This window comes from Leptosomus discolor, chromosome 6 (assembly GCF_034619465.1).
Source record: "Leptosomus discolor isolate bLepDis1 chromosome 6, bLepDis1.hap2, whole genome shotgun sequence".
In the NCBI taxonomy this organism is placed as follows: Eukaryota; Metazoa; Chordata; class Aves; order Leptosomiformes; family Leptosomidae; genus Leptosomus; species Leptosomus discolor.
In genome coordinates this window covers 66,372,300-66,399,919 of record NC_141396.1, presented here as the reverse complement: position 1 = coordinate 66,399,919, position 27,620 = coordinate 66,372,300, and the positions used below count along the sequence as shown (strand labels likewise).

The 27,620-nt window shown below is 47.5% G+C and overlaps 1 protein-coding gene across 1 annotated transcript in view; it reads right to left on the bottom strand.

Moving 5' to 3' along the window:
• PTH1R (parathyroid hormone 1 receptor) overlaps window positions 1-27,620 on the bottom strand; it is a 115,534-nt gene that overhangs the window by 15,527 nt on the left and 72,387 nt on the right. Inside the window, exons 3-7 of the mRNA XM_086466941.1 lie at window positions 19,167-19,277; window positions 17,693-17,811; window positions 6,900-6,994; window positions 2,924-3,110; window positions 636-789 (exon numbers count right to left, since the gene is read on the bottom strand). Of these exons, the coding sequence (XP_086323067.1) occupies window positions 636-789; window positions 2,924-3,110; window positions 6,900-6,994; window positions 17,693-17,811; window positions 19,167-19,277 (666 nt within the window). The remainder of the gene's footprint in view (window positions 1-635; window positions 790-2,923; window positions 3,111-6,899; window positions 6,995-17,692; window positions 17,812-19,166; window positions 19,278-27,620) is intronic.

Below are 27,620 nucleotides of genomic sequence, written 5' to 3'. Positions count from 1 at the left end.
GTCTGAAACGTGTGTGCCCACAACGCCTTCCACTAATGAGCACCCTCCCTGCACCCACATCCCGCCCCTTTCTCCTTACTCCAGGAAAAGATGCCCAAGTGTAAAGAAAAGGAACCAAAAAAAGCCTTCTCCACAAATGGCAGGTTTCTACTGGTGCTCCAACGCTCCTGAAACCTCAGGAGCTTTTTAAAGCAGCCGAGATCTGAGGTAGGAAATCAGAGCTTAGGTCTGCCGTTGGGAGCAGATGCTCACGGCCTCCCCCAACTTCCCACCCTTCCAGCCCAACGCTTGTTTGTCAGCAGGAGGCAGAGATGGGGATAACTCACAGGGTGCACTAAAATCAGCTGTCACACGCACACATCTGCTGCCCTGGAAGGATGGCAAGATGCACTGTCTTTCCAAGCCTGGGCTGATCCTTCCAGAGATCCTGGAGATGCCACAGCTCAAATACTGGAATTCGGAAATGATAGAGGCTTCACAAGAGAGCTAACCTGTCCTTGCAAGAATCACTGAGTCTCTGATGCTCACCCTGCCTCTGTCTCCTCTCCTATATTTTTATATATGCACTATCTGCTTCAAAGACTACCTCCAACAGGCTTCTTACAGGTCAACTGTAAGGAGCAGCCATGACTTACCCCAGCCAAATAATGTGAATCCCCAAAGATACTTCTTCTCTGAGAAAAATGCCATGAAGATGAGGCTGTGGAGATAGAGCCCTTCCACCAGAATCCAGTAGTAATTCGTTGCCAGGAAGTAGAGGAAGAAGGTAACCGCTACTTTACAGCCCACCTGCAATGACCAGAGAAAGACCGGGTTACGCGAAGAACGTGGTGTGAAATTCTTGTTCTACATAAAGCCATAATTTACCAAGATGGGCTGGAAAACAAGATGGAGAAAGGAAAAAAAAAATAAACCAGAAAATCCTGTTACAGGGCTTTTACAAGGCGAAAAATCCAGTGCAAGAACAGAAGAGAGGAGCAGTTGTGAAGAAAGCTTCCCCTCAGCCTGACACTGTGTCTCCAATAGCAGGGGAGATGGGAGGTGTAGGAGGACAGGGTACGTGTGGAGGGATGTCAACCTGATCCTACTCTCTCCCAACCCTGGTAATGATGTCCCTGTTAGAGGACAAAGGGCTGCGGCCAAGTTGCCTTCGTCTGGGTGACCTGGTGCAAATCACATCACTTGGAAATAATCACTTCCAACCCAAACCATTCTATGATTCTATGAAAAGTCTGACTGTGACTCAATGCTCCCCTGCCCTTCTGGAGGAGTGGGGCAAAGCCACCCCTGCAACGTTTCTCAGCCCTAGTAGAGAAAGGCTGCAAAGTAACGAGGCCACATGGGGTTAATTGGTACAAAGGGACACATAAAGCCGTCTCTTGTAAATGTGGAAATGCTAGGACTCCAGGTAGTTCGATATCACGGGAGGCCTATGACTACCAAACACATCCCACGGCAGCAGCACATCTCCATGCTGCCCCTTCCTTTGAGAGGTGCCGAAAATGTCAATAATACGTACCTTGTAAATGAAAAGAGAATTCTGGCACAGCTCTTATGCCAATCCTATGCCAATCAAAATGAATATGCACATATTATGTACATATATGTGTACATATATATATAAAATAGGGACACATTTACACCCATTTTCTTTTACAGAAAAAGTGAGTTAAAATAGAAGGGAGATCAATTAAAAAATTCCCATCCAGGTTTAATAATAATTTTTATATTTACAAAAAAACCCCACCATCTACCCACACACAGGGAATATTAGGCAATAATTGCAAAGTTCCCACTTGACTTGGAAACAGAAGTAGCACATTAGTTGTCGCCTTCATCACTTGTTTGCCTTTCAATTCAGAAGAAATGGGAAAGGCCATTAAATTGCTAATATTAAAAGAATGCAATATGTTATCCCAATTATTCCTTATAATGAGTCCAGGCCAAGGAGAAACAGAAAACAATGCAGTAAAACATTCTGTGTTCTTTCCAAAAAGGGAGTGTTTTGAAGTGTGCTGAGTGCTCCAGCCAGAGACTCATCAAATTAACGAAATGAATCTCTGAAATGGGAAGGAAACGTGATAATAAATCTACATTTGGGGGACTTGGATGCATAGTAGGACACTTCACATAGGCTGGTTTTATGCAGGGGTGTTGGTGGCCAGGTCCTTGATAGTAGCACAAGCTGTGGAAGACTTGAAAAGCCGAATGAATACACAGGCAGACAGTTTGTCGTCACACTGAGAGCCGCTCCACTAGGATGTTTGAGCTAGCTCAGATTTGTTGTGCGCATTGAAGGTCACCCTTGACCTTAGATACTAAAATCTACCTCCTCTGTCTCTGCGGCATCTAAAGATTCATGGATGATGAGCTACCACACCTGGGATCTGCCATGAGAAATCTTGGATGAGACCGGTGACAAGGAGAGAAGGCAGCTTCAGCAGGTGGGGATGACTCTGAAACCTGAGGATGGGCTTCATCCCCGCCAAGCACATGGACAATCCAGGTATTGCCATCTGAGCTTTCTATACAGTGAAAAGAAACATCTACTTTTGGAGACAAGTTCAGCTGACCTCACTCCAGTTTTTATTTTAGGATGTGGTTTGTCATACACTCATCTGGCTGTGTTCACCGATGTTGAAAGTAGTAGTTGTAGATGGGCAGCAAAACATCAACCTTGACTTTACTTTTGACTGCCACGGGGAACAGCTCTTCCTTAGCTCTGGGGCTGGGCAGTCCCTCTGGGCCAGTGGATTGAGAGGGAGTGGGAATGGATGGGGAGAGGCTGTGGAGGGCGAGGAAAGCAGCGGGGGGAGCTGGTGTCCCTCAGTAGGGTGGAAAATCCCACTGAAAGAGGCAAGGCGTTGAACAGAGAGGATGGAGGCACGAAACCTGGAGAACCGGCCGCTCCAGTAATACTCACAAACTGTGATTTATCTGCTGGAGGTGCTTCAGTAATGGATTTCAAGTCTTCCTCTGAGATCCGTTCCATCTCCTCCAAAGCAGACCCGGAGTACAAGACCGCATCCTTCACGAAGATGCTCACGGCTCTCAGCATGAAGGAGACAAATAGGTGCATGTGGATGTAGTTTCTAGTGCAGTGCAAACGTCTGGAGGGGGGAGACAGAGAAGGGTTGGAGTAGTTTAGCCCATCTGTTGGAGAGACTCAGGGTCACCTCTGCTTCTGGAGAGCCCCAGCTCCTCTCATCAGCACTGTGCCACCAGGGGGAAGCCGTGCTGGTGCCACTGCTGCCCTGCGCTCGTGGGTCACCCATGGGGCGGGTAAAGGAATGAATACCTTACTCCAGGAGTTTGGTTGCAACACACTGCTGCTGACTTCGCGCTAGGGCAGTGGTGTGCCTGTCCCCTCTGCCTGGGAAATCTTGCAGAGAAACAGGGATGCATTTTGGCTGTGTCGGGCATGGGTAGCGAGCGTGCATGCAGCGGGCAGCGTGAGCAGTGTGTCCGCAGCTGGAGGAGGGTGTTTGTGCAGCGCACATGCAGCTGGAGGAGGGTATGTGAAAGCACAGTCCTCGCTCAGCGTGTGCAAACCTGGAGTGCAGCGTGAGTGCAGTGTGTGTGCAGCGTGCGTGCGGTGTGTGTGCAACGTGCGTGCGGTGTGTGTGCAGCGTGCGTGCGGTGTGTGTGCAGCGTGCGTGCGGTGTGTGTGCATTGTGCGGGCGGTGTGTGTGCATCGTGCGTGCGGTGTGCGTGCAGCGCGCGTGCGGTGTGTGTGCAGCGTGCGTGCGGTGCGCGTGCAACATGAGTGCGGTGTGTGTGCAACGTCAGTGCGGTGCGTGTGCAGCGTGCGTGCGGTGCGTGTGCAGCGTGCGTACAGTGCGTGTGCAACGCGCGTGTGGTGTGTGTGCATTGTGCCTGCGGTGTGTGTGCATCGTGCGTGCGGTCTGTGTGCATCGTGCTTGCGGTGTGTGTGCAGCACGCGTGCGGTCTGTGTGCAGCACGCGTGCGGTGTGTGTGCAACGCGAGTGCGGTGTGTGTGCAACGTGCGTGCGGTGTGTGTGCAGCGTACATGCAGTGTGTGTGCATCATGTGTGAGGTGTGTGTGCAACGTGAGTGCGGTGCATGTGCATCGTGCGTGCGGTGTGTGTGCAACGCGAGTGTGGTGCATGTGCAGTGTGCGTGCGGTGCGTGTGCAGCGCGCGTGCGGTGTGTGTGCATTGTGTGTGCGGTGTGCGTGCAGCGTGCGTGCGGTGTGTGTGCATCATGTGTGCGGTGTGTGTGCAGCGTGCGTGCGGTGTGCGTGCAGTGTGTGTGTGGTGTGTGTGCAGCGCGCGTGCGATGTGTGTGCAGCACGCGTGCGGTGTGTGTGCAACGCGTGTGCGGTGTGCGTGCAGCGTGCGTGTGGTGTGTGTGCAGCGTGCGTGCGGTGCGCGTGCAGCGCGCGTGCGGTGTGTGTGCAGCACAGGAGCGACGAGTTTGCAGGTGCAGGAGACCGTGTGAGCAGCGCGCAGGCACCTGGAGGCAGCCAGGGGTGCGCTGGGCACGAAGCACGTGTGCAGCGTCCGCGCGTCTGGTGAACATCAGGATGAGTGCAGCGGGTGCACGGCCAGCGTGCAGGGTGTGTGCAGTGGGCGTGCATCCAGGGTGCAGTGCACCTCCAGGGGACGTACATCTGGCGCGCAGCGAGCCAACGGCCGCCGTGCAGCGTGTGCAGGGCGAGTGCATCGCTGTGTGCAGGGCGTGCACGATGAGCACGACCCCGGTGTTCGGTGCACGCGGGGCGAGCGTGCATCAGACGTGCAGTCATTTTCCAGGATGTACACACAGAAGGCAGGATGCACACACGTGCTCACTCCTACTAAAGGGTGTATCCCGTGTGCATCCCTTTCGTTGTTAAATCCACCCCTCCAACAAATCTACCCTCCTCAGAGTCAAATACTGCATTTTAAAGACTTCACATTTATCTGCACTTCACGCAGAGGAAATGGACTACAAAGGCTACAGAACTTGTGGCCACCGAGAACCTTGCAGAGGTTCTTGTAAACTTCTAATCTTTGTGCCTACTCCAAATTTAATAGCAACTATAGTGGTAACTACAGTCTGCTGGGCTGTTTTCTCTGTTTGCCATTGGAGACGCTATCCTTTGCTTGGTCATGTTGGGCAGTTTCTGGGCTCCACCCCAGCAATGGCAGCAATGACCCCACAAATGCTGATTGTAAAGCGCTTTAAGATCCTTTTGGGGGAAAAGCTGGATGGTAAGAAGCGAATGGGTTAGACCTGTATCTAAATGGTGATCATGCCTTTGGGGAGAAGAAGGACATAACTGACCTGTTGAGGTCCCCTTCTGTCCTCTATAGCTCTGTTGCCTGGATATCCACGCATGAATTTGTGGATGGTTTTATACCCCCTTTATACCCTAGCTCCAATAATGGAAACAGAAAATAAAAGCCGTGTTCTTTTTCTACCTTGGAGGAGATTATGATAGTAATAACAGTTGTTTCCCGTGCTGTTATAATACAAATTGCACCATGTGGAACTGCTGAGGTATAAATGAGGATGGGCTTTGTTCCCTGCATTTGGAATGTAGCCAGCGAATCTCTGGATTATGTGTTATCTGGAATGAAATCTGGCTTGTTCTCTGCGGCTGCTTTGGGGCAAAGATGCTCTAGCCAGTCACTGGTGTAGTCTGGGCTGTAAGTGAAGGGCTCTGACTACATGAATAGAGAGCGTGTCTCTCGAAACTAGGAGTACTCTTGCATACATGGATATTAAATATTTTAACAACCTTGCCCGTAGCCAGCGGGAAATGAAACAGGAGGGAAAGGGTTGAGAGGACAGGAGAGCGGTGGCAGGGATGGGTTCTGGGACTACACCATGTGAAGTGCCTCCCGGAGGGGTCTGCAGTCCCCTTTGCCTTGTGTGTGTCACAGGTTCGGGTGCTGGGTTGCTCTGCTATCCAAGCAAATCCCCCTGACCTCCTCCTGCTCGCTGCAGAGGGGTCCGAGCACTTTTAAAGCCAAAGGCCACACATTTTCTTCCCACTGGCATGTGTCTGGGGCTTATCTCAAGCTTGCACAATGGGAGCTGCTGAGTCCATCTGCCGACACCATGTGGCTGCTTGCTGCTTGAAGAATTTCCCTCTACAGCTGCTGTCTGGGTCCTGCTGTCTGCCAGGAGAAGATACTGCCAGCCACTGAAGGGGAGAAAATCTGGGGCTCAGGGGACTGGGGCTCAGCACCCTGCTCTATCTGCAATTAGCCAGGCGTGGTTTCCCAAAGGATAAACTTCTAGCTGGGAGCGGCACCTTTCATCCCTCCCGTGGTCTCTGTGGCAGCCAGGTCTGAGGAATGGACGGCGTGGGTTCAAAATGGTATTTAGGGGTGTGCATCCCTTGGCAGGAGTGGTGGAAAGGGAGGGCAGCCAATCAGAGTTAGGTGGGTGAGCGGTCGCTTTTGGATCCCTAGGTACAGCAGCAGCGTGGGGAGGTCGGAGGAGTCAGTCTGGCACTTTTATATGTCTGGGGTCCCCTTCAACTGGTCTATCCTCCATCAATATTTGGGTTTAGAGTGGAATTTCCCTCATGAAACCTTAGCTGTCTAAAAGTTAGCCATCTCAATCTAAGCCAAGTGAGTGACGGGGACAGAAAACCCTAGACAAACCTCCAAGGGAGACAAACCTCTTCCTGGAGATGCCTCTCCCTGTTTGCTACAAAGAGGGTCTAGAAAACTCCGTTGCAGGCAAGCAGAAGAAGTTCAAACATCCCACCCACCATCCCCCAAGAAGTTTGACCTAAGTGACACTAACACAGCCCAAAGCACAGATGCAACCTCTTGTGGCTTGCTGAAGAAGCACATGCCACCCCAGTTTTATCCTTCGGGAAAGCCCGAGGCTTTTCCGGTCTAGTGACAACTCGCTTAGGTAGAAACAGAGCCGCCTACCTGAAGTATCCCAGGATAAGGACAGCAACTGTGAGGGATCCCAGAGAGATGGAGTATCCAACAGTATAAATCAAATAGAGGCGATCAAAGACCTCCTGCAGTACAAATGATGGAAAAAATAGCGTCACATTAGAACGCGTCCTACTGCATCGTAACACAACCGTGGTAGCAGCACAGAGATTCAGGCTATCATACCTGCTGGGGTGTACAGCTCTGGGTCTGGGAAATCTTTGGCAGTCATGCTTGCTCTTGCTCTTTTGACGTAAGAGCAGCTGGGAAAGTGGTGTTCATCTTCCCTAATGACCAGGGGCAGGGGGGAGCCAGCATTTTTGCAAGGGACTAGTGATGGAGTTGGGTTAATCCCATGCCTGGGAATCTTGCAGCATTTTCGTCCCAAAGGAACCCAAAGCGCTTTACAAACTCTCAGCCGAATCCGGAGATCTCTTGGCAACTTTTGCTCGAACAAAATGCCCACTGACCTGCGATTTTTGCTGGAACTGTAAAATTTAGCCACAAGGCTATGCCATACCATTGCTGAATGACTGATGTCTAGGCTGGTGGAGTGTCAGCCCACCACAGAAAGCATGGGTAGGATATACTTTGGCTGCAGGATACGAGAAGAAATCATCTGCATTTTTTTTTTCTTTTTTTAAAATCAAAAGCAGCCTATGAATGTTGTTACCCAATCCAGATATGACTTCAGCTTGCCAAAGTCCCATTGGAAAAGGTCCTGTCACAGGAGAACTCGTAGTAACTAGTCCTGTAGTAGGTTTTTGTTCCCTTGGCCCTCTTTATTTTAGAGTTGAGTTTAGAAACCCTGAGTTTTCCGTTAAATATTGAGGTGTTTTTCTTCACCCTGTGCTGGGACGTGCAGCTTAACTCAGGGATTACTGAATATCTGCCTGAAAAGGGTTAAAACGCCTGCCACCATCCTAGCTTGTACTGCCTTCCCTCGTCTGAAATTAGAAATAAACCCTGAAGAAACCAACCAATTCAGCATCTTTCTCCTCGCTCCCTCCTCCTCTGCCTCCCGCCTTTCCCTCACCCCACCCGCTGGGTTGCAATAACATTACTAACGCTGGGCTCTGAATGACAGCTCTGATTTTGATTTGAGGCTAGAAATGCTGTCCTGGAATGCAAAACCTCAGCCCTATTACATCAGAATCCCCAGATATGTGACTGTTTCTTTGTGGTTTCCACTGGTAGAGTGGTGCACTCGCCAATGTTAATCTACGTGTGTGTATGTGCGTATTTTTTTTATAGAGAGATATATATATATCTGTGGAGGCAGCAGGCACTAAAAAGCCAGTGTGAGCAGCTTTGAGAGCTTTAAGGGGGGAAAAAAAAAACTCCTTCCCTTCAAAACCTGGTACACTTTTCCCACTGCCAAGCTGGAATCCTCTTTGAACTGCAAAACATTTGCCTCTATAGTGAAAATTAAAAAAAAAAAACCCAACCAAAATCCTACTCCAAATTTAGGATTCTTGGTAATTCAGCAGTTGTGAGGCATCACTATGCCCAGCTGAACAAAAGCGTCCCTGAGCCCCATTCAGAAATTTAACCGGAAAGATCCACGTTCCTATCGGACAACGACACCGTTGTAGCAGCAATGGCCTTGGGAAGGACCTGCTGATTGGCTGGCAGGACGTTTTCGGAGGCTGTGGTTAATTCCTCTGATTAACCACAGGGCCTCTTTTTGAAAGGACGTTGAGTCAGGACTGCCAAGACATACACACGCATGCATGCATGCATGCACGCTGGTGTGCTCGCTTGCAGACGTAGGTGCCACAAACCTTACCCGGTGTCACGATGGGGAGCCTTCAGGGAAGGTTATTTTTTGGATGGGGTCCTTAGGTCCTTGGGGAAAGCCTCAGGAGCAAAAGGTTGAGGTTCTCCAAAAGGCTGCACAGGGCAGCCCTTGGAGGGCACCTCATGCTTGTTAGTTCCCAGGAGTGTTTGTCCTCAGGAATGGTGAGACCTGGATTTACCCAGGAGGGGAAAAAAAAAAAAAAGAAAAGCTCTAAAGGCAATTCCAGGTGTCACTCAACTCCCAGCACAAGGGAGGTCCCAGCTTGGTGGAAACCACATTGCTGAATCAGGAAAGGTCCTCCAGGTAAAAAAATATTGAGTCATCTGCCAGCTGAAACAACCACCTCCGTGGTCTCGAGAACCCTCTTTTTGGAGCACAGATGGATGGGAGGCCAAATAATTCACAGAAGACCACAAGGGTCATGAATGGCCAAGCCATGGACATAGTCTGGATCTCCATAGTTTCAAGACAGCGCACTGCTTACTAGACCATCCTCCTGCAGCTGGAGCTCTACCTAATGTCTCTTGTAAATCCACCCTGAAGACAGACTGACCGTCGCTGGTCATCCACTGACCTGTTGGAAGAGGCAACCCACCCTGCAAAAGTCTGGCCTTGCCACAGCAGGAGACCCTGGTTTAAAAGGTGTGATACTTCAAAACCAGTGTCATTTAATTTGACTGACTCCTGCAGTAATCCTTCACCGTTTCAACTGCTGACACATGTGCACTGAAAAACAGTTGAAAAAAAAAAAGCTAAAGGAAAACCAAAAGGACAAAACCTCAGTATCTGTGATTCCAGGGGCTGGGATTCTCAGCAAAATATTGCAAAACTCCCCAGGCAGTACCAAGATTAGGGAACATCAGTTTCAAAACTGGCGTCCTTGAATGTTGCCCTCTGCCCGCTCCATCCCATGCCCTACTGGGATGAGATAATGATGGGGAAGGTGTGGGATGGATCTGATCCCCCCTTTCTTCTCATCTCTTACAGCTTTCCTGTGCCTCTTATATCTGCCATCTCCCTAAGGAGTACCCAATTTGTCCCCTTCCTCTGCCAGAAGAATGCTCTGGAGGCCTTCCCTTCACACGGCTGAGCCAGTCGTGGTTGCTCCTGAAGGGCGCTGGACAGGTTGAGGCTCCCCTGATGTGGTTGAACTGGTTTTGGGGTTGGTGAAATGACTTCCCATCAAGTCACCGCACCGTGAACCCTCTCTAGGTCATACTCCGTGGCGCTTCCAGCCACTGCCCGGCCTCAGGGCCTTTCCTTTCCCTCATCCTCTCTGGTCACGCGTTGCAAAGCTCCACCAAACCACAGCCATCTCTCTTGTACAGGCAGGTGAAATGATCTCTCCGCAGGGAGCTAGCCCACCCGCTCCTGCCTTCCCAACCTCACTCCAGCCATAACTCACAGAAATGACAATACACTGAACCGCAAAATACCTAAGTACTATTTCAGACGTACTGAGTGCTGGACCCGTAACAAGATCTCCCTTTCTCCCTCCCTCTTGGTTCGGTGGGAGACTTCCTCTCCGCTCCCCTTTGCATCTCAGCTTTCCACCAGCCTGACCTCAGGGCAGCAACTTCGCAGCAGCCTGGTGGCTTTGGGAGAATAGAAAACCAAAACGGAGCTGGAGATGGGTTCTGCATGGACTCAGAGAGTGCATGGGAAAAACAAAACAAACAAAACCCAGCCACCATGGGCATCAACAGTCTGGAGGTGCCCCCCTCCCACAAGTGTCCCTGCATTCCCTGTTCCCTGTGGTTTAGACCTCCTCCAGGTGTGTGACCCTCAGAGCAGCTGGCTGTTACGTTTTCATACTGTGCTCAGGGATGATCCTGGCTCCTAATATGTCCACTTCCACCAATGGGGAGATAATTTTCACTGATCTGAATCCAGAGGAAAACTGCTTTCCTCTGCAGGACAGCTCAGAGCTCCATTGGAGCACCAGGCGTGGGGTTTCGAGGCCCCATCCATTGCAAAACCATGGCTGTGCTCGAGCTCTTGCACTGCAGCCAGCTGTAGGACAGTCTGTGTGAAGAGTATTTCTGCTCCCTCAAACCCCAACTTCTAGTAGGGGTACCTGGAGTTTGTCATAGTGGATGTGGTCCTCTAATTTCGATGTCTATGGTGCGGATAACTTCATCAGAGCTGACCACCTGAGGTCCTAGCAGCAGTAACAAAGGGGTGCTTTAGGCTGCAATTCATCTATTTGAGTCACAGGATGGTGCCCTTAGCCGTCAGCTGTGTTGTTTGGGTTGTCACAAGAGGAGTCCAGGGTGACTAGCTCAGGTAGAGGTGTTTACATGTATATAGCAAATCCCATCCATTTAAGTCTCAGGTAAGAGGTCTTGTGACCCTTAGGACTCAATTTGGTTGTCCTTCCATGTGTCTCATGTCATTTTAGACACCCAAGCGTCCTGCCCGGCTTCAAGCTGCTTTTACAGAAGTCAACGAGTTGCCTGTAGGTCCCGTGTTGTATCTGCAATTCCCACGCAGTCGTCTCGCATGCCCTAGGACATCGCTTTTAATTCTGGGGCATAAACACAACCTCTGTTTCAGCATCTGGATGAAACCTTCAGGGCTTTGGTGTCCTGTTTCCTTCCAGTGTCACAGGGAGCGACATGGGTGATCGAGACACGTTATTTTCTAGATGACTGGTGTCAAACTCCATTCTGAGGATCATTGCACTGTGCCCTGTCTCCAACTTTCTCCTTTCATCCTTTTTCTTTAGCCCTTTGTGAGGCAAGACTCTGCAAGAGTTAGGTTGTGAAGCTGAAATGGATCCAGTGATCTTTTGAGGGGCTGGCAGGCTGTGCTGAAGGGTGGGATTAGCAATATACGAGGATAGAAGCGTATGTGAGGGCTTTCCAGATCACGTATCTGCAAAGTTTCTCAAAGTTGCTGATTCAGATGTTGCTAATGACATGTTTGAAATTAGCAGAGGGAGCGTTTTACTGCTTTGAACGATAAGCAATGCCAGAAAGCCTCTGTCACTAGCTCTAGTCTTTGCTTTTCTGGTCCTTTTTTTTTTTTTTTTTTTTTTTTTACAATAGAAGATGGGACTAAAAAAAAGCTTAATGGCAGGGAGAAGGGATGTGTGCAAAAGGCACAAAACAGTCACTGATTTCCAAAGCCTAATGCAAAACGATGGATGTTGAACACAACTTTTTGTTACAGAATTCTGTTCCCCTCATCTACAGAGGTGCTGGGCACTTCAGCTCCTCACAATCTGGAGAGCAACTGGGGTCAGCTCTCAAAGACACACCAGTTTAGATGTGTAAATGCGCATCTCCGTGGGTGTGGAGTGCCTATGTTCACATGACAGTCAACAAGGAGAGATCTTCACATTCAGTTGCCTACACGTAACCACTAAGTGTTGTGTGAGATGCCTGAAGGTACCCACGTGGACCCCAGATGCTGTTCCAGAAGACCAAGTCTCACAGATATCTGCCAGCCTTGTGCTAATGCTGTAGGTGGTGTAATGCACCTCCCGTGGTGCCAAGTGTCTAAGTGTATGCAAAGAAATTGGACCCTTAACTGCAGTCAGCAGAGCCGGAGAGTTGTTCAGCTCTATAGAACAGTTTATGAAAGAAAAAAAAAAAAGGAAAAAAGGAAAAGGGTGGGAGTAGACCCATGTCTCAGAAGGCAGCTGGGCTTTTTGGGTGCCCCAGGGCTGTATTCGTGAAAGGTAGTGTTTTTCCGTGTCATGCCCGGTTTATCTCCAGTGTTCACAGCCACAGGACACCCAGGAGGCCACAGAAATAAAAGTGCTTCAAATCTGCTGTCCACATTAACAGAAAAAAAGTTCTTCAAATCCTATGCAAATACCACATGCTGAGAATGCCCCACGGCTGCAGGCTCTTGGAAGGCTGTAAGAAGGGACAAGAACACTCTTGGCTTGCCAGCCTTCATAGATTGTCCTTCAGCATCTACTGTGGGCCAGAAATGGTAAATATGGGGTACAAGGGGTCTGTATCTGACCCTGTGTGTCAAGTTGTGAGAACCCTTGTGTTTTCAGGTGAAGCGCTATTATGAGGCAGTTATAAACCACTAGATATTCCCAGCAGACTTTAGGCATAAACTATTATTAGCAGCACCCTGCTGAAAGGTACTACAGCGTTTACAGGAACCCACTAGACCTACAGGCGTGAAATGAGGACTGCCTGACAGGGATCCTTGTGAGAATGAAGAACACATCTCGATAATCCTTTTTTTTTTTTTCAATCCTTGCACGTACTTTAAAACATCTGCCCGTCTTTCATGGTGCAACTGTATGACACTTTGACGGCATTTCATCTGTATAACTCAGTATAGACTATGTCAACATGTTTTATGCCATCAGTTTGAGGCTACACAAAGTTGTTTGCTATTAAAAGGACCCCAGAGAGCTCCAAGAACAAAGGCCAGGCATAGAAGATTTTTGGTTTGAACAATGGGGATTAGATAAAGCAGCCCTGCGCCATGCTGTGCCTTTCCCATTGTGCTTGGTATGTGATGGATTCTCGAGGCCTCTCTGATTTCCCTAGAAGCAGTAAAACCACCACGATATAAACAAGCAGTAGCAGATGAAGACAGAATGAGTGGACTGAGGTTAGATCCTAGGATGGTCCATCTTGCTAAGCTGGTGGTTTCCAAGCTGAGCTAACCTCCCAAGTTGCTGGCTCATACTTCCCTTCCCCATGATTTCAGTAGATGTAGGCCACATTTATCCTTAAGCTCATCCTTGAAAACAGGATGGGTTTGACCTGCTTTAAAAAAAGATGTGTTTGGCGTTAGTGTTGTTTTTGGGGAGATGGGAATGAAGGAAATTTCTGCTTATTGAGCAAAATACACCGTTACTCCTGCCAATGTCTGAAAAGGTGACCAGAAAAATGACCATCCTGAATGTGCTGCTATTGGCTGGCTGTGTGGAAGGGAAGGGGTCCACAGTCAAAGCGCTACTATGATTTTTGGAGAGAAATTGCCTAAAAAGCTGCCTACTAATGCTGGAGGCACATCAAAACCTTGTTTTATCCAAAGATTGAGTTGCTCCAGGAAGACAGGGGCTCTCACTCCTGTTTTTAAGGGAACTCAATCAGGCTGTGAGAAGAACGGCCAATCTGGGCCAGACCAAAGGTCTTTTTAGCCCTGCTCCCTGTCTCCTACGTGCCCAGGGACAGATGCTTCGGGAGGAGTATAAGAAGAGAACAAATGTAGAATAAATGCATACATACACACACCTATGTGTCTATCATCTAGCAGTTATGTAGCAGTGCTGTATACTCTCTCCCAAATTTGGCAGCTTGTGGGTTCAGAGATGTGGAACAGGCAGCAGAGGGATAAACAGCTGGTGTTTAACCACGCTGCCTTCCTCAAAGAGTGAACACCGGCCAATCCATTCCCCCTCCTTCCCTTGTCCTACTGTCTCTCTATAAACATCGGATGGAGAATAAACACAGTAGAGCTGTCTGGTCAGGGTGCTGGGGCGGGAAGCCACAGCTCTCTCGGCTTATCTGTTCAGAGGCAGGGAGACTTTCTGAAGATCCAGGGTGCAACTGTGATGGGGGATGCCCATGCACATCTCCTGGGGAAGGAGTGGGAGAACAAGATTTTCCACTATCTCTGCTGCACTGGTGAAGGGTGAGCTTGAAAGCGGAATATGAGAGAACATATACAGGCTGCGGTGTAGCGGTGGCTTTCAGCACTGCCCAAAGGCACAAAGAAAACTGTTGTAGCTTCTCATGATGTGCTGCTGAGACACCTTTCCACAAAACTTCTTCCTACCCCTTGCTAAACAGTAGTCTTCTACAGACCGTGTCCGAGACGCGGTTGTTCACAGGAAGATTAATGCTATCTGCCAGGTATTTGGGGAAACACACTTCAACAGTGAGCTGCAGCCTACCTGCTCTCCTGGCTCAAGAGAGGACATCAATCTTCAGGGCTGTCAGTCCAGCATCCTTCAGCAGTGCTAATTTTCCCTCAGAAAACAGCCCGAGAGCAATCGCTCACTGGGCAGTTACGAGCTGTTAATTCTTCTGGCTCTGATGGCGTTAGCATACTTTGCTAATTTCAAAAAGCGGTTTCTGTGCTGTGAAATAATCCTATTTATACGGTTCAGGAAAAGTTAGTGAAAGACACAAACCTTCTCTGGGGCCCTCTGCTGATTTGGTCAATCTTATAATTATCCCACAGTGGCTAAAATGAGAAAACTGCACACCTAAACAAACATACATGGACACACATATATATCTCTCTATATATCTGTGTGTGTGCCCATGGATGTGGGTGTTTATTTAGGTGTGTGTATCTGTATATATAGCTACCTATAGATATAGGACTATTTCTAGTAGGTAGAAATGCAGATATATATAAATATATATATATAGTCAGACAGACTTTTTTTCCTAATGCTTTCTAATGCATAGTTTCTTAAAAGTTCCTCTGGTTACATCTGCTTGGATGCTGCCGTACTCAGAGTCAGCCCACGATATCCTTTCAAAACGTTGGTTAAATGCAGCTGTTACTGGTGACGCAAAGATGCTGCTCCCCAGGGGGAAAATAATAATAGAAAACAATCTCTCTCTAAAGACGACTAGTCTATCTTGCCAAATTCCCTGATTCTTACATCTCTTGACATATTTACTTCAAGAAAAAAAAAAAAAAATCAAAGGAAGGTTTATTAATACCAGTGCTCCAGAGCCACGCTTGGGTGTGAAAGACAAGAGGTCTTCCTTGCTCTCTGAAAGTCATCACTCAACTGAGAAAACGAAGAAGGTCGTTCCTTTCCCCTTTTATTTCCAGAGTGCTTTGCATACCAGAAGGCCCGAGAGACCCGCAGTGGATGTATATGCATTGCTCCACTTGTCCCTAAAATGCAGCCACCTCTCCAGTAAAACAAGGCAACTACGTGACAGCCCGCAGCCTGGCTGCGAGGTGAGCGCAGGGCTGGGCTCAGGAAAGCAACCTCTTGCGAATGCAAGGTTAATAATAATAATCATAAAAATGATGATAATAAACAAACAAATAAATAGATGCTGTTGAAAAGCATTTGTTAATCAAGATACAATTCCGCATCGTGACACCTCATCTAACGTCTCTCCGTTAGAAAGCACAGGCCAAGTCCCCTGTGTGCGCAGTGATCACCTCTATCTACAGAAAAAAGACAAGATACCTGAAACCCAGGAAGACAGACTTTGCTTTCGGCCTTTTTTACCAGCCTGGGGGTGGAAGTTCACTATTTCTTCCTTCTGCAGCCAACAAATGGACAACTCTCTTCTTCTTTGTACGCTGATTTACCTTGACCGAGCCCCAGCTGCCAGCATGGGAGGTTTACAAGAAAGGACCTCCTTTCCCTAGGGGAAATCTAGGAGACTTGCTCAGATGCATAGTTCTGAAGCAGACGACTCCCACCTCAGGACATGGCTGAGAGAGGTGGGACAGAGGAGACAATGGCTTCAGAGAGGTCAAGAGACTGTGCAACTTAGCAAAGGTCTCAGTGTAAGCAAGACGCTCAATGACTCCAAAATCTACTCCAGAATCTTTCCAGAAACCTCTGGGGCTAAACCCCTTCTTTCCACTACAGGATCTGGGAAAAGGTGAGTCTCACCTTGCTCTAAAAGTGAACGTCACCCAGCGCTGAGACACCATGGTTTATTGTTAAGTAGCTGGAGCAGTAGCTGGTCTATACAACCTTGTCTGTTCCTTGGCTGCGTGACGTAATGCATGCAGATGCTCAAATAACATCTTTCCTCACTGAACAACTTCATTCATATGTTGCTTCACCGTTAAGAAAAAAAAATAAATACAAAAAACTATGCTGTGGTTGGATTTAAAATTAAGAACATTCTCCCAAAGGGACTGCGTATCATCTTCAAGCCTGCTCCCCACCGTGAAGCTTGTGGTTAGATCTTTATCTCCAACTGTCTGAAAATAACCTTTGCTGCAAATGTTTGGTCCCTAATGCCATACCCCGTAACCAAGGAGGACATCTTCCAAGTACCACCGAGAAACCAGAGGTTTCTCCTAAATTCTTTGCAAATTACAGAAATAGTGCAGCAACCGCGTGTGGGTGGAGATGTCTTTCTCTGCAAAACAAGAAGGTCACATCCTCTCAGGTGACTCCACTGACAGCTTTGCTGTCACGTTAGTTAGCACAGAACTGCTTCTGTGGTGCAGTCAGCTTGGGAGACGTTCAGAAGCACTACAGAGACCCAGCTGGGCTCAGACCCAGACAGAGAGGTAGGAAATTTCTGCCGGCTACTAATTTGTGTAAAATAAGGCCCATAGATCTGATGTATAGATAGACATCAGATTTTATTCCTTTTTTTCCCCCCCAGAAGCATACCAAACCCTCTCTACATGCTATGAATCCCTTTTCTAACTTTGGACTGATGTCCCTGTTCTAAAACTGTAACTACACCAGACTTAGTTCAACATCTTACATGTTAATTTGCATTAACAGAAGACTTTGTCCCCACCCATCTCCAATGGACAGACCATGTAGAACTTCTGATTCTTAATTTACAGCTCTCCACCAAGAGGTTCTCTGTTAATCACCTACAGAAGCAGGGTTGCTACTGGTTTGATTGACACATCTTTTAGCTCTGTGTTCCTACATCCCCTAGCACAGACAAGCACATAGACATTGGAACTATTGGTAACAACCTGGTAGCAAAATTTTTGCCTGCTGGGGAAGAGGGAGTCTCAATGGCATGGGACAACCTCCAACCACTTCTTAGTGTCCCTGAGCCTGCTTCAAGTTTCCCCAAGATCTCTTTACAAATGGGATCATGGCAGCTGGAGGAACCCTTTCTGGCTTTGAGGACAATCTCAAATTCCAATAATTCCCCATCAAAACAAAGATGTGGCTTTGGCAAGCTTGGACATAATTTCCAAGAAGAGGCAGCAAACTAGAGCTCATTAAGGGTTTTAAATGAGACAGTGCTCCTTAGGTTAGCCCTGGACGAGGCCAACACTTCATGCTCCATGCACAAATGCAATTGCCTACCCTTTCCCTCGTCTCGTTGGTGAGGAACTTGGCACATTCACTGTAGTTTGCCCAGGTGCGGTTGTTGCCTGGAACCAACTCCCAGCTCCCATTCAGGTCACACCGACGATAAGCATGGCCTGTGGGAGAGAAACGAGAGACAGAGTAAATGGGGCTAGACCTGGTAGAACTGGAGAAACTTCTTCCAGGCATGGATCCCATCAACCCTGGTGCTTCTTGCCTGCTTTGATGCTCATCTGCAAGAACACAATTTCCATCTCCTTAGCAACGTTACCAGTTTTCTAGCTGAGAAACACCAGCGAGCTGATAAAAAACGGCGCTTAGTTTAGGTTAAGATATTGGGTCTACAAACCAAGGAAAGAAGCTTTGAAAAGTCCCAAAGCACTGAATCATCTTCAGAGCTGCAGCCCTTCCTATGAAAATGAACAGTATTATGCTACTCTTTGTTTACAGGTTCAGTGCACCTCAAGACAGATTTTCCTGTGGTTATCTTCCTCGTGATGCTGGAGAAAGAAGAGAAGGCAAGGTTTCATCTCCGGGTTCGGTTGACAGGTGAAAACATTCATGTTCAGATGCCTGTGTGGGGGTATCATTGCATGAGCTGTGTGTGAGAAAAGGGATGGATTGCCCGTTTTTCCTGGCCACTAATGTGAAGCGCACGTGCAGGTGTATCTGCGAGAAGTCATCAGCCAGGGCTTAAGCTGGCTCAGTTCCCAATCCCTTACAGAAAAGTCAGGACAGGCTGTATGCAACCAGGTGCACTGGAATATCAGTACTTGTTTTCTGAAAACAGCATCAGTGCTCTGCTGGGAAAATACAGTCCTAACTCCCTAATTTTTCTGTCTTTGGGTGCATGGCTTTGCCTGAGAAAAGAGAATACGTTTGCTTCGAAAATACACTGAGGAGCGAGTGTACTTCAATTGCTTCTAAAAACATGCACAGACTTTGTGGCACCACAAGCAAGCCAAGAAATGTGCTGCCTGAGGGGAAGTGAGATAGGGAGGAATTCACATGTTCTGGTTACCCTCGCTGTTCTCAGATACCCACCGTAGGGGTCTGGGTAGAGATCAGGGGCCAGAATTAACAAACCCGTGAAGTGAAGAATATAAATCGGAAGAATACTTGCAGGTTCCTATTGCTACACCAAGTTTGTGGTGTCAAACAAATACAGGTTTGTAATGCTGCAAGATTACCCAGTTGTAAGCACGTAATCGGTGCTTATAATGCCCCATTACAGCCTAGGTGGGGCAGGCGGGAAATTTGTCGTTGTTTAGGTTACAACAGAGTTTTTCCTTCAGCATCAAAAAATAACGACTATTTCTTTACTTCCTTTCCCCTGGCTTTACTCCTGCTTGGAAGGGAGTCACCACGTGATAAGGAAAGGGACGCTAGATAGGATTTCTAATTTTCTGACTCCCAGCCCTCCCCTTGCTGTGGCTTACCAGACTCGGCTGACACTGAGGACAAGACCTACCTTTGTGATTGAAGTCATAGATGTACTCGGGACACGGCATAGCCACCACTTTGCCTGGCACACCTTCAGGCCAGCAGACAATACCATCCCACTCAGGAAGACAAAAGCCATCTGTGGAAGAGACACAGAGATGAAGAGAGTCACTGCGCCTGCAGAGGGGACCCTAACGCCCCACCGTTTGCAGAGGGCTCTCCATGAAGAAGCCAACAACGCTGCCACTCAACTCGAGAAAGCCACTCTTAGGCATCATTGCAATTTTCTTCTCAATGTTTTGCTCCAGAAGGTGCAGCTTCTCCCAAGATTTATTTCAGAAGGACACGCTCAGACGTGGGTTAATAGCTGAGCGCTCTCTGAGAGGGGTCAATGACTCTGGAAAGTTGCTTTCCCTCGTGGGCTGGGAGAAACGAAAATAGGGCAAGAGAGCAGAGTGAAGAACAGGAGGACTTGAGAATTCAGGAGTCTAGGCTGACAGGCAAGCTGGAGATGCCCAAGGGAACTTAGCTGGGTATTGTCTTGATAGGGCAGCGCAGATTTGAGCCTAGGCTACCCAGGAGCTAGCTTATGCTTGGCTACACTATTGTGAGGCACAGAGCTGCTAGTTCAGCCTTCCCTGAAAGGTGCTTATGCCCACAGAGTAGACTGGCTGTGATTTAATGCCTACAGACCATTAATCCAAATTCAGCTGTAATTTTAACTCATTATTTGCATCAGCCAGTGCCATACCACAATGCTTTGCTGCTTTCTCAGATGTGCTTGTGTGCCTGAATTTGGGTGTGCTTTCAATTAACACTAATTAGCAAGAATCTATAGGGAGGTGTCCACAGCAATATTTATGGCTGTAAACAGAGAATATTTCATTACCCTGCTTCATAAGGAGTAAAATTAGGGAATTTCTGCTTCCTGAAATTTGCATCCTTTCCCATCTGACATCCTTTTCGCCTATGATTTCGCTAGTCCCAGCTTCCCTTTCCTCACATTTCCCTGCGATGTCATCACAGGGCAAGATGCAGGTCATGCACTGACTGATTTGGAGCCGTGCCCGTGCTAATTGGCCGGCAGCGCACACACGCTGATTGACCAGTCGCCTGCTGCCAAGCGCAGCGTACAATGGTCGAGTTTTCCCAGCTTTCCCCCCCGCTTAACTCACTATTTTGGATTTCTGCCCTTCACTTAGTCACTGGTTTTCAGAAAAGAAGCGGGAAGAGAATGGGCAGGTGGAGGAATCGCATGAGCTCCGTCGCTTCAGGAATGCAAATATCCTGGGCATTGTTTCTCTCTCTGCTGTACCACTTTGCTCACTGCTACTTCCTAACCTTTTGAGAAGGGAGTGTGTGGTGGTAGTTGCAGGATTTTTCTTTAAATCGTCCTTGTTCTCCCTTTTTGTTCATTGAAGAAAGCTCCTGAAGGAGAAAACCTGCCTCCTCCCATACACAGGTCTCCCTCTTCCCTCTGTGTACGTTAGTTTATTTGCAGATGTCTGTGATCTGTGTGCTTAGCGCAAGGGAAAGCAGAGACACAAACCGAGGAAAAAAGTCCTTTCCCACATTTTATGCCTGCCTTTTTCCCCAAACATTTATTTTTTTTGAAAATTGCCAGCAAGTATATATGTTTAAAGTTCTTTAACTGTCATTTCACAATTCTCCAGAACTTGAAAATTAATTAAGCAGGTCTTGTATCGACCCGTAATGATGAGAAGCTTCGCTTCTCTCTTTGCAAACAGAGGTACCAGCCAGCCATTCAAGGGCTCCAGCATCACGTCCTACAGGACCATGTAGGCTAAAAGGGTCGTGAAAGAGCTCTGCAGCCCATGGGGTTTGCCACCAGCCTCTGAAGCAGCTGAGATACCAGCGATGGAGGCAGATTCCCTGGGAGACGGGCTGCCCACCCTCCCGGCAGCCTTATCTTCCTCATCGCTTGTTCATTCAGCTTGCAAGGGGACAAAGCCAGAACTTGCCCATATTTAGAAGGGCTGAGAAATCCTCCAGGTTTCTTGAAAGTTGTGGGAATTGACCTCATTTTCAACACTGCTTTGAAAAAAAAAGAAGTCAAAGCCCGTTCTCCACCTCTTACATTCTTCCAGCTTGTCAACCACCCTTTTCTTCAGCTTTTGATCCATGAGTCCCACAAGGAGTTCCCATTCAGATGTGGATTTTCAACGTGGGCTGCTTTTCCAGTCCTTGAGGAAGGACCATGCACCCAAATCTAACCTGGTGCTTACATACGCCCTCGCATTGGACTGTATGAGCTGCACCCATCGGTTAAAATCCAGCTGCAGCCGAGTATTTGAAGTGAAAAGCAAAACCCAGTGAATCGGCCCCAGCTCTGCTTTCCGAGCAGCGTCTGCCCTCCGTACTGATGGCAGCCTGTGAAGGAGTTTATCAACAGCCTATGAAGTGTCTGGCGGCGAGGAGTTACAGGCGAATCAAAATAAAACACATCAGCCTGCTCTTATCCGCCAGAGCTCCGTTAGTAAAGAAGTGATAAGCACAGCCAAGATCTCAGCGTGTTTCATTAATAGCAAAGCTAGTGCCTCAGCAATCTTTCAACCGAACAGTAATTTATCCTTTATAATGAACATGCTTCCACAATATTAACTAAGACTGCTTTAAAGGCCTTTGGCTGTTATGGTGCCTTCCAGGGTCAGAGCTGACAGTGATCAGTTCAGTTTGATGGTGTTTTAGGACATGGAAAACAACAGAAAAAAATCATCGCTTAACAGCTGATTTCTTATCTTTAATTTCGTGCTGATGAAAAGGACCAGACTAATCACTGCCTCTCTTCTAAAGCATTAACTGGGAGTGAGGGCAGAGGAGCAAAACTTCCTCAGCACCGGTGTGATAAAAAGGAGAAAGAAATTTATTGCATTTTATCTCCTTCCAGTCACGTTAGAAGAATAGTACTAGATTTCCTATTCATGAAAACTGGGAAAGCCCTTCCCTTCAGCTCATTATGTTGCAGGATTACTTACACTGTGAAAAACAGTTTATTTATTTTTCAGTTCTCTGGAAGGATCAAAAGACAAAGGAAAAGAGAGTGCCCCACAAAATTTGGAACAGGACAAAATGTTATTGTCTCTGAGGTTTTTCTGCAGACAAGAAAGTAAATAAAGGTCTAATTTAGCCCTCAGAGAGGTCTTACTTAAAATAAAACCGATTATTTTTACAAAATAAATAAATCTGGGTAAACTTTAAAATGAATACTGTGGAGAAACAACATTGAGGATAAGAAAAAATTCGTCCAAACACCATGCTCTGAAATGCTGAGAGAAAAACCTTCCACTTTTCTAAGCTTTTCAGAACAACTTGCAAAGGTCAGCCTTCACTTGCAAGTCTTTTGATTTAGTATCATACTGCAGTATTTGTCCAGAAAATATAAAAGTGGAAAAGTATTTGCTGGGTACAACCTCCTCATGCTGTAAATACACATTTGCAATGGACTCATTCAAAAGAAAACTGGTGCTTTCTGGGTAACAGAGTATGCAATTATTTCTTTTTGGGTACTTTGATCCCCACAAACCTCCCAAAAAGCAGAGGGTTGAGAGCTCTGTGCAGGAAACACAGTGCAAACCAGTCCTGGGATGCCTCTGGTCTGCTCCTTTATCATGTGGACAATTCAGGGAGCTGTCAGCTGCCCCAAAAATTTGAAAAAAAATATCATCTTTGCTGTCTCTTACTGCATCTGACATCTTTCCATGCCTACCTGTATTGACTCATGGAATTGATTCATTAACGCGGAGGAGGATCTGGTGGGACTCAATATTCAGAAAGCACCTGAGTCTCCCAAGAAAAGACACAAATGGCTCCATCATCGTTATGATGAACTGTCACAACACAGAGAAACCTCTTTAATCTCCTCTCCATCACGCCCTGCCTCACTCTCCCTGCTCCATGCTTGGAAAACCCATTTCAGCCAAATTTGAAGGAGGGCTAAAACATCTCAGTCATTGTTTCCTTCCTGCAGATTTCACGGTGATTGATGATTAGTAGAGGGAAGAGCAGGTGAACATTCGGCAGCTGCCACCTGGCCAACCAGCCTTTTCGGACTGATCAGCCAACTGGCACGTGCATAGCTCAAAACCAGGCACAGTATGGCCGTTCCTTGCCAACCCCAGGGTGCCACGGGGGCAAGGGGAGAGGAATCAGGTTGGGAAGAGGGATTACAGTTATTAGTTTGTGGTAGGAGGATGCTGGGAGAGACATCCACAGGTCAAACCAGGTGCCTCTGGACCTCCTGGTTGCAGAACGAATCAAGATGTTCCTGCATTGAAACTCTCGGAAAACATTTCTCAAATGGAAATATTGACTGACGTCAGGACCAGCCACACTTTGTGACTGTTGGATCCACATTCCTGGGTTTTAATGTAGCCAAAAGCTGTTTCTCCCCTCTACAACGCCTGTTGTCCCAGACAGGAGCCCCACCATTCTTCTCTCGCTCCTGTCTCTAGTACCTTCATTCCTCCCATCTAAGGAGACACACCATCGACCTTCTGATAGGACAAGGAAGAATGGTTTTGAACTAAAAGAGAGGAGATTTACACTAGATATAAGGAAGGAATGTTTTACAACGAGGGTGGTGAAACACTGAAGAGGCTGCCCAGAGAGGTGTTTCCATCCCTGGAAACATTCAAGGTCAGGTTGGATGGGGCTCTGAGCAACCTGATGTAGTGGAAGATGTCCCTGCTCGCTGCAGGGGGGGCTGGACTAGATGACCTTTAAGGGTCCCTTCCAACCCAAAGCATTCTATGAATCTATGGTTCCCCACATCCCTTCCTTCTTCCCTCACTCCACCCCCTGTCTTCTCTGGTCCACACAGTCATGTGGCACCTTTGCCATTAATTTCACCAACTTGAGGCCACTGATATGATAACTGGGACCAGATTCTACACCTTCTGCCACTAACTTTCTCTTATTTTACTCACTCTAGAGGTCACTTAACAACTGAGCTGATGATAAAATGGAGGTGGGGGGGAAATGCCATATATTCCTTTGGCATTGTGCTGGAAGCCAAACAGGACTTTTCTTTTTGTTTGTTTTCCCAAATATTTCCTCCAAACAGTTTTTTCTTGGTTTACAAAAATATGAACAGTACTAACAACTTGGCTTCTCTCTTTTGTTTTTGTTTTCTCCTGGTCATTTCTCAAAAGAGATCCACACTGAATTACAAGAAGAAATCTGAAAAATGGTGTGGAGTTTCAGGAAAACCATGAAAAAATCTACAAGCGGACAATTTTTCCTGATGGTAATTCTTTAAAATAAGAAATAAATCCTTTTTTATAACCTTTTTTATAAGCTGTCACTAGGAAAAAAAATCCAACGCCTGCAAGTAGTGTGCTTTCGACATGCTAAAAATAAGTCAGTCTCTCCTGAGACACTGTTGACAATATTTAGGAGCAGAGATAATCAGAAGGGATCCAGTTCATTCTAAATGCTGATTGAAAAGCTCTAGTAAAATTTCTTTCTTCTGGTGGAAAATAGTTGGATGGTTCAAATATGCAGTTTGGATACATACAGGTGGGTAGGTTTGGGACACGAAGTCGCATGTTCCAAGCGAACTGGGAAAGTAAAACATTTCTTCCCTTGGAAGAAATTGTAGGATTCACTGAAGATGTAAGTCGAAAGGAATTCATAAACTTTTAAGAAAACAATTCTCATACGTATCCCACATCCTAAGTGTCTTGGATGTGTGTCAGTCATTCAGGCAATGCTGAATGGAGGATACTGCTTCTCTCCCAGACATGTATGCATGTGGGTGAAACTCCTCCAAACTCAGAGCCGTAACTCTCATGGATGGAGACAGGGAAAGTGGGAATTGCACTGGAGTTTCTCATGTTTAGAGGATATCACCCACAACTTCAGTGCTGAAGAAATCAGTCTAGCAGGACAACATGGGTAGCTGGAAGTGAGGCAAGACCTTTTCCTTCTCCAGAGTCTTCGCAGATGCCTCATCTCGGTGTCTCCCTTTCTGTCTCCGTATTTTGACATGAGTTCAGGGAGACAGGGCGGTTGTACTTGTGGAGAAAGTGAGGATCAGTGACCACCACACTCCCTGATTACAACCCTAACACAGGCAGGTAAATGAGGTTGGCAGGAATTGAAGCCTTGGCTTCTAAGACATATTTCACTTCTTCATCTCATTGTAGTTTGCTAGAAGAGGCTTCACAGATCCCGAGATGTCCTTGCTACTGGTCAAACCAAATGACCCCTCTGTGGAAAAGCTCATAAGTTCCTCTGTTGAAAAGGAACAGAAAGAAAAAGTCTTCCAGCAATAGGGAAGGACTGGTAGGGTGGGAAGATTTTGTTGATGGCCCTGGAGGAGAATAAAAGGCTTGGTGTGCTTAATCCAACAAGAGAGAACGAGAAAGAAGGTTTTTCTCATCCTACTGGTAAACAGTACGAATGGAGATGAGCTACAAAAGTGGAAAATGATGCAAAAAAACCCCCAGATGTAAACTGCCAGTGAACAAAGCTTATGCTAGAAATTAAGAGAGAGCTTCTGTCCTTCAGATGAGTCATGTTTGGGATGAGGTCAGTAAGTTTCATACCATGAGTTGTTTTAAGATGCTATCATTAGAGCAAAAGGAGGCTGACGCATTAATGGGGCTAAGAGGAGAGCACCATGTCACTCACAGCTTCCTCTGCCTGTAGCACTCGAGCTCTGCTGCCACCCTTGCGCTGAGCCAGGTCAGCGCATCTTCGTCTTATTTTGCTCTCCTGTACGCTGCTGTCTCGTGATCAACAGAGTCATTTTTGCTTCCCAAGGACACTTCAGCTTTCCAGCTGGCTACCTACCTCCACTCCAGATCTCAGAAATCATCTTACTGAAGCTGGAGGCAATCACTTCCGAGGACAAGAGAAATGCCAAGACAGTCCAGATGATCGCTTCCTTCCTTCCCAGGTACAAAGACTCCAACACAGCTGCTGTACGTAGTTGTGCTCTCATTTCTTGGTCTTGAGGCACCCTGCTCATCAGTTCCTTAAGACAAGCTAAGCCACAGCACAGCTCATGCCTCTCCACGACTACATCCCTGCACCTGTAAGGGTCACCTCCTCTAGTTTCCTGATGCATTTCCTATAAGATATAAGGTGTAAGACAGCTCCTCCTTGTCCAGCTCTGCAGAGGACATACCACCACCACGAAATAAGCACTTTGAGAAGACAAGGCAGGTGGAAAAGTGTCAGCTCACCATCTAACTTGAAGTTACCAGCACCTCATCGGAATGCACCGAATAACACGTTCCTCTAGCATCGACGGCAACAGGGCAGATATATACCTGCCAGGTTTAAGTCAGGAAATCTGATTTACTTCTCTGTGTCTGCATGCTATTTTATCACAGACCATCTTTGCCCATCTTCTAAGGCGAGGCTGTAAAATCCTGCAGGCAAGACGTGTGTCTCAGTGCCTGAGGTGTCTGAAGGTTACCATTATAGTGTACTCATTCATCTCACTGTTGCTTGGACTGTCATGAATACTCCCTTACAGCAGTACCGTACTACAGAGTAGTTACAGCAGCACAGACTACCGTAGTTTTAGAACAGATGTGCCTCGCAGCTCTCCTTAGCTCTTGAGGGTTGAAATCTCAAGGCATGAAAATCGTAGTCATGATCACAAGCCAATGTGGTATTCAGGATGGAGCAAGCAAGCACTCTGTTTGATGTCGTTGCTGTGGGACTTGCCTTTTGAAGGCAGAAAGGCCAGTCACAGAGTGCTCTGTGAAAGGGCTGCACCCTGTGCATCTCTCATTTTGCTTTTTCCTTGTTTCTGTTTCCCTGTTTCCTTATTCCACCTGAGCCTAGTCAGAAATCCCAGCGTCCTACGGGTTGCTTTGGTGGAAGAGGAAAGGAGAGGTGTATTTGGGCCATGCCTGCTCACTGCTCAGACTGTCCCCTGGGGGTGCAATGAGGGCTATTCCCTCCTGCCTCCTACTTTTCCCTTGCCTCCTCCCTCCTTTCCTTCCCCCCCGCCCCCCAGTCTCAATTCCAGTTTCTGTGCAAGTGGTACATGCATGTGGAGAACACATTAAAACCATCTGCGAGGCTGCTTGGCAGCTGGATAAATGCAAACATGGTCTCGAGGTGTTTATCTAGGGGTATGGAATATAAATCAGCCCGACGTATTCTGGCACTGTGCAAGGCACCAGGGAGACCACATTTGGAAGACGGTGTGCAATTGTGGTCACTCTATTACGGGAAGGACATTTGGTGGATTGGAAACAGGCAGGGAGGAGCAACCAAGTAAACGACCCAGCATTTTGGGACAGGAGGGAGAGAAAGGAAGTCTTGGAGGGCCAGTGCCTCTGTACGTGGGTGCTTGATGTTACAGATACATTTCAAACCTGCCTGTCAGACCATGTGTGTATGAGTGTCTGCGTGTGTGTATGCATAGATCTATAGGTGGGTATGTCTGCAGGAAGGGGTGTGGATTGTTGTTGACCTGTGTTGTGCAATGCAGGGGGAG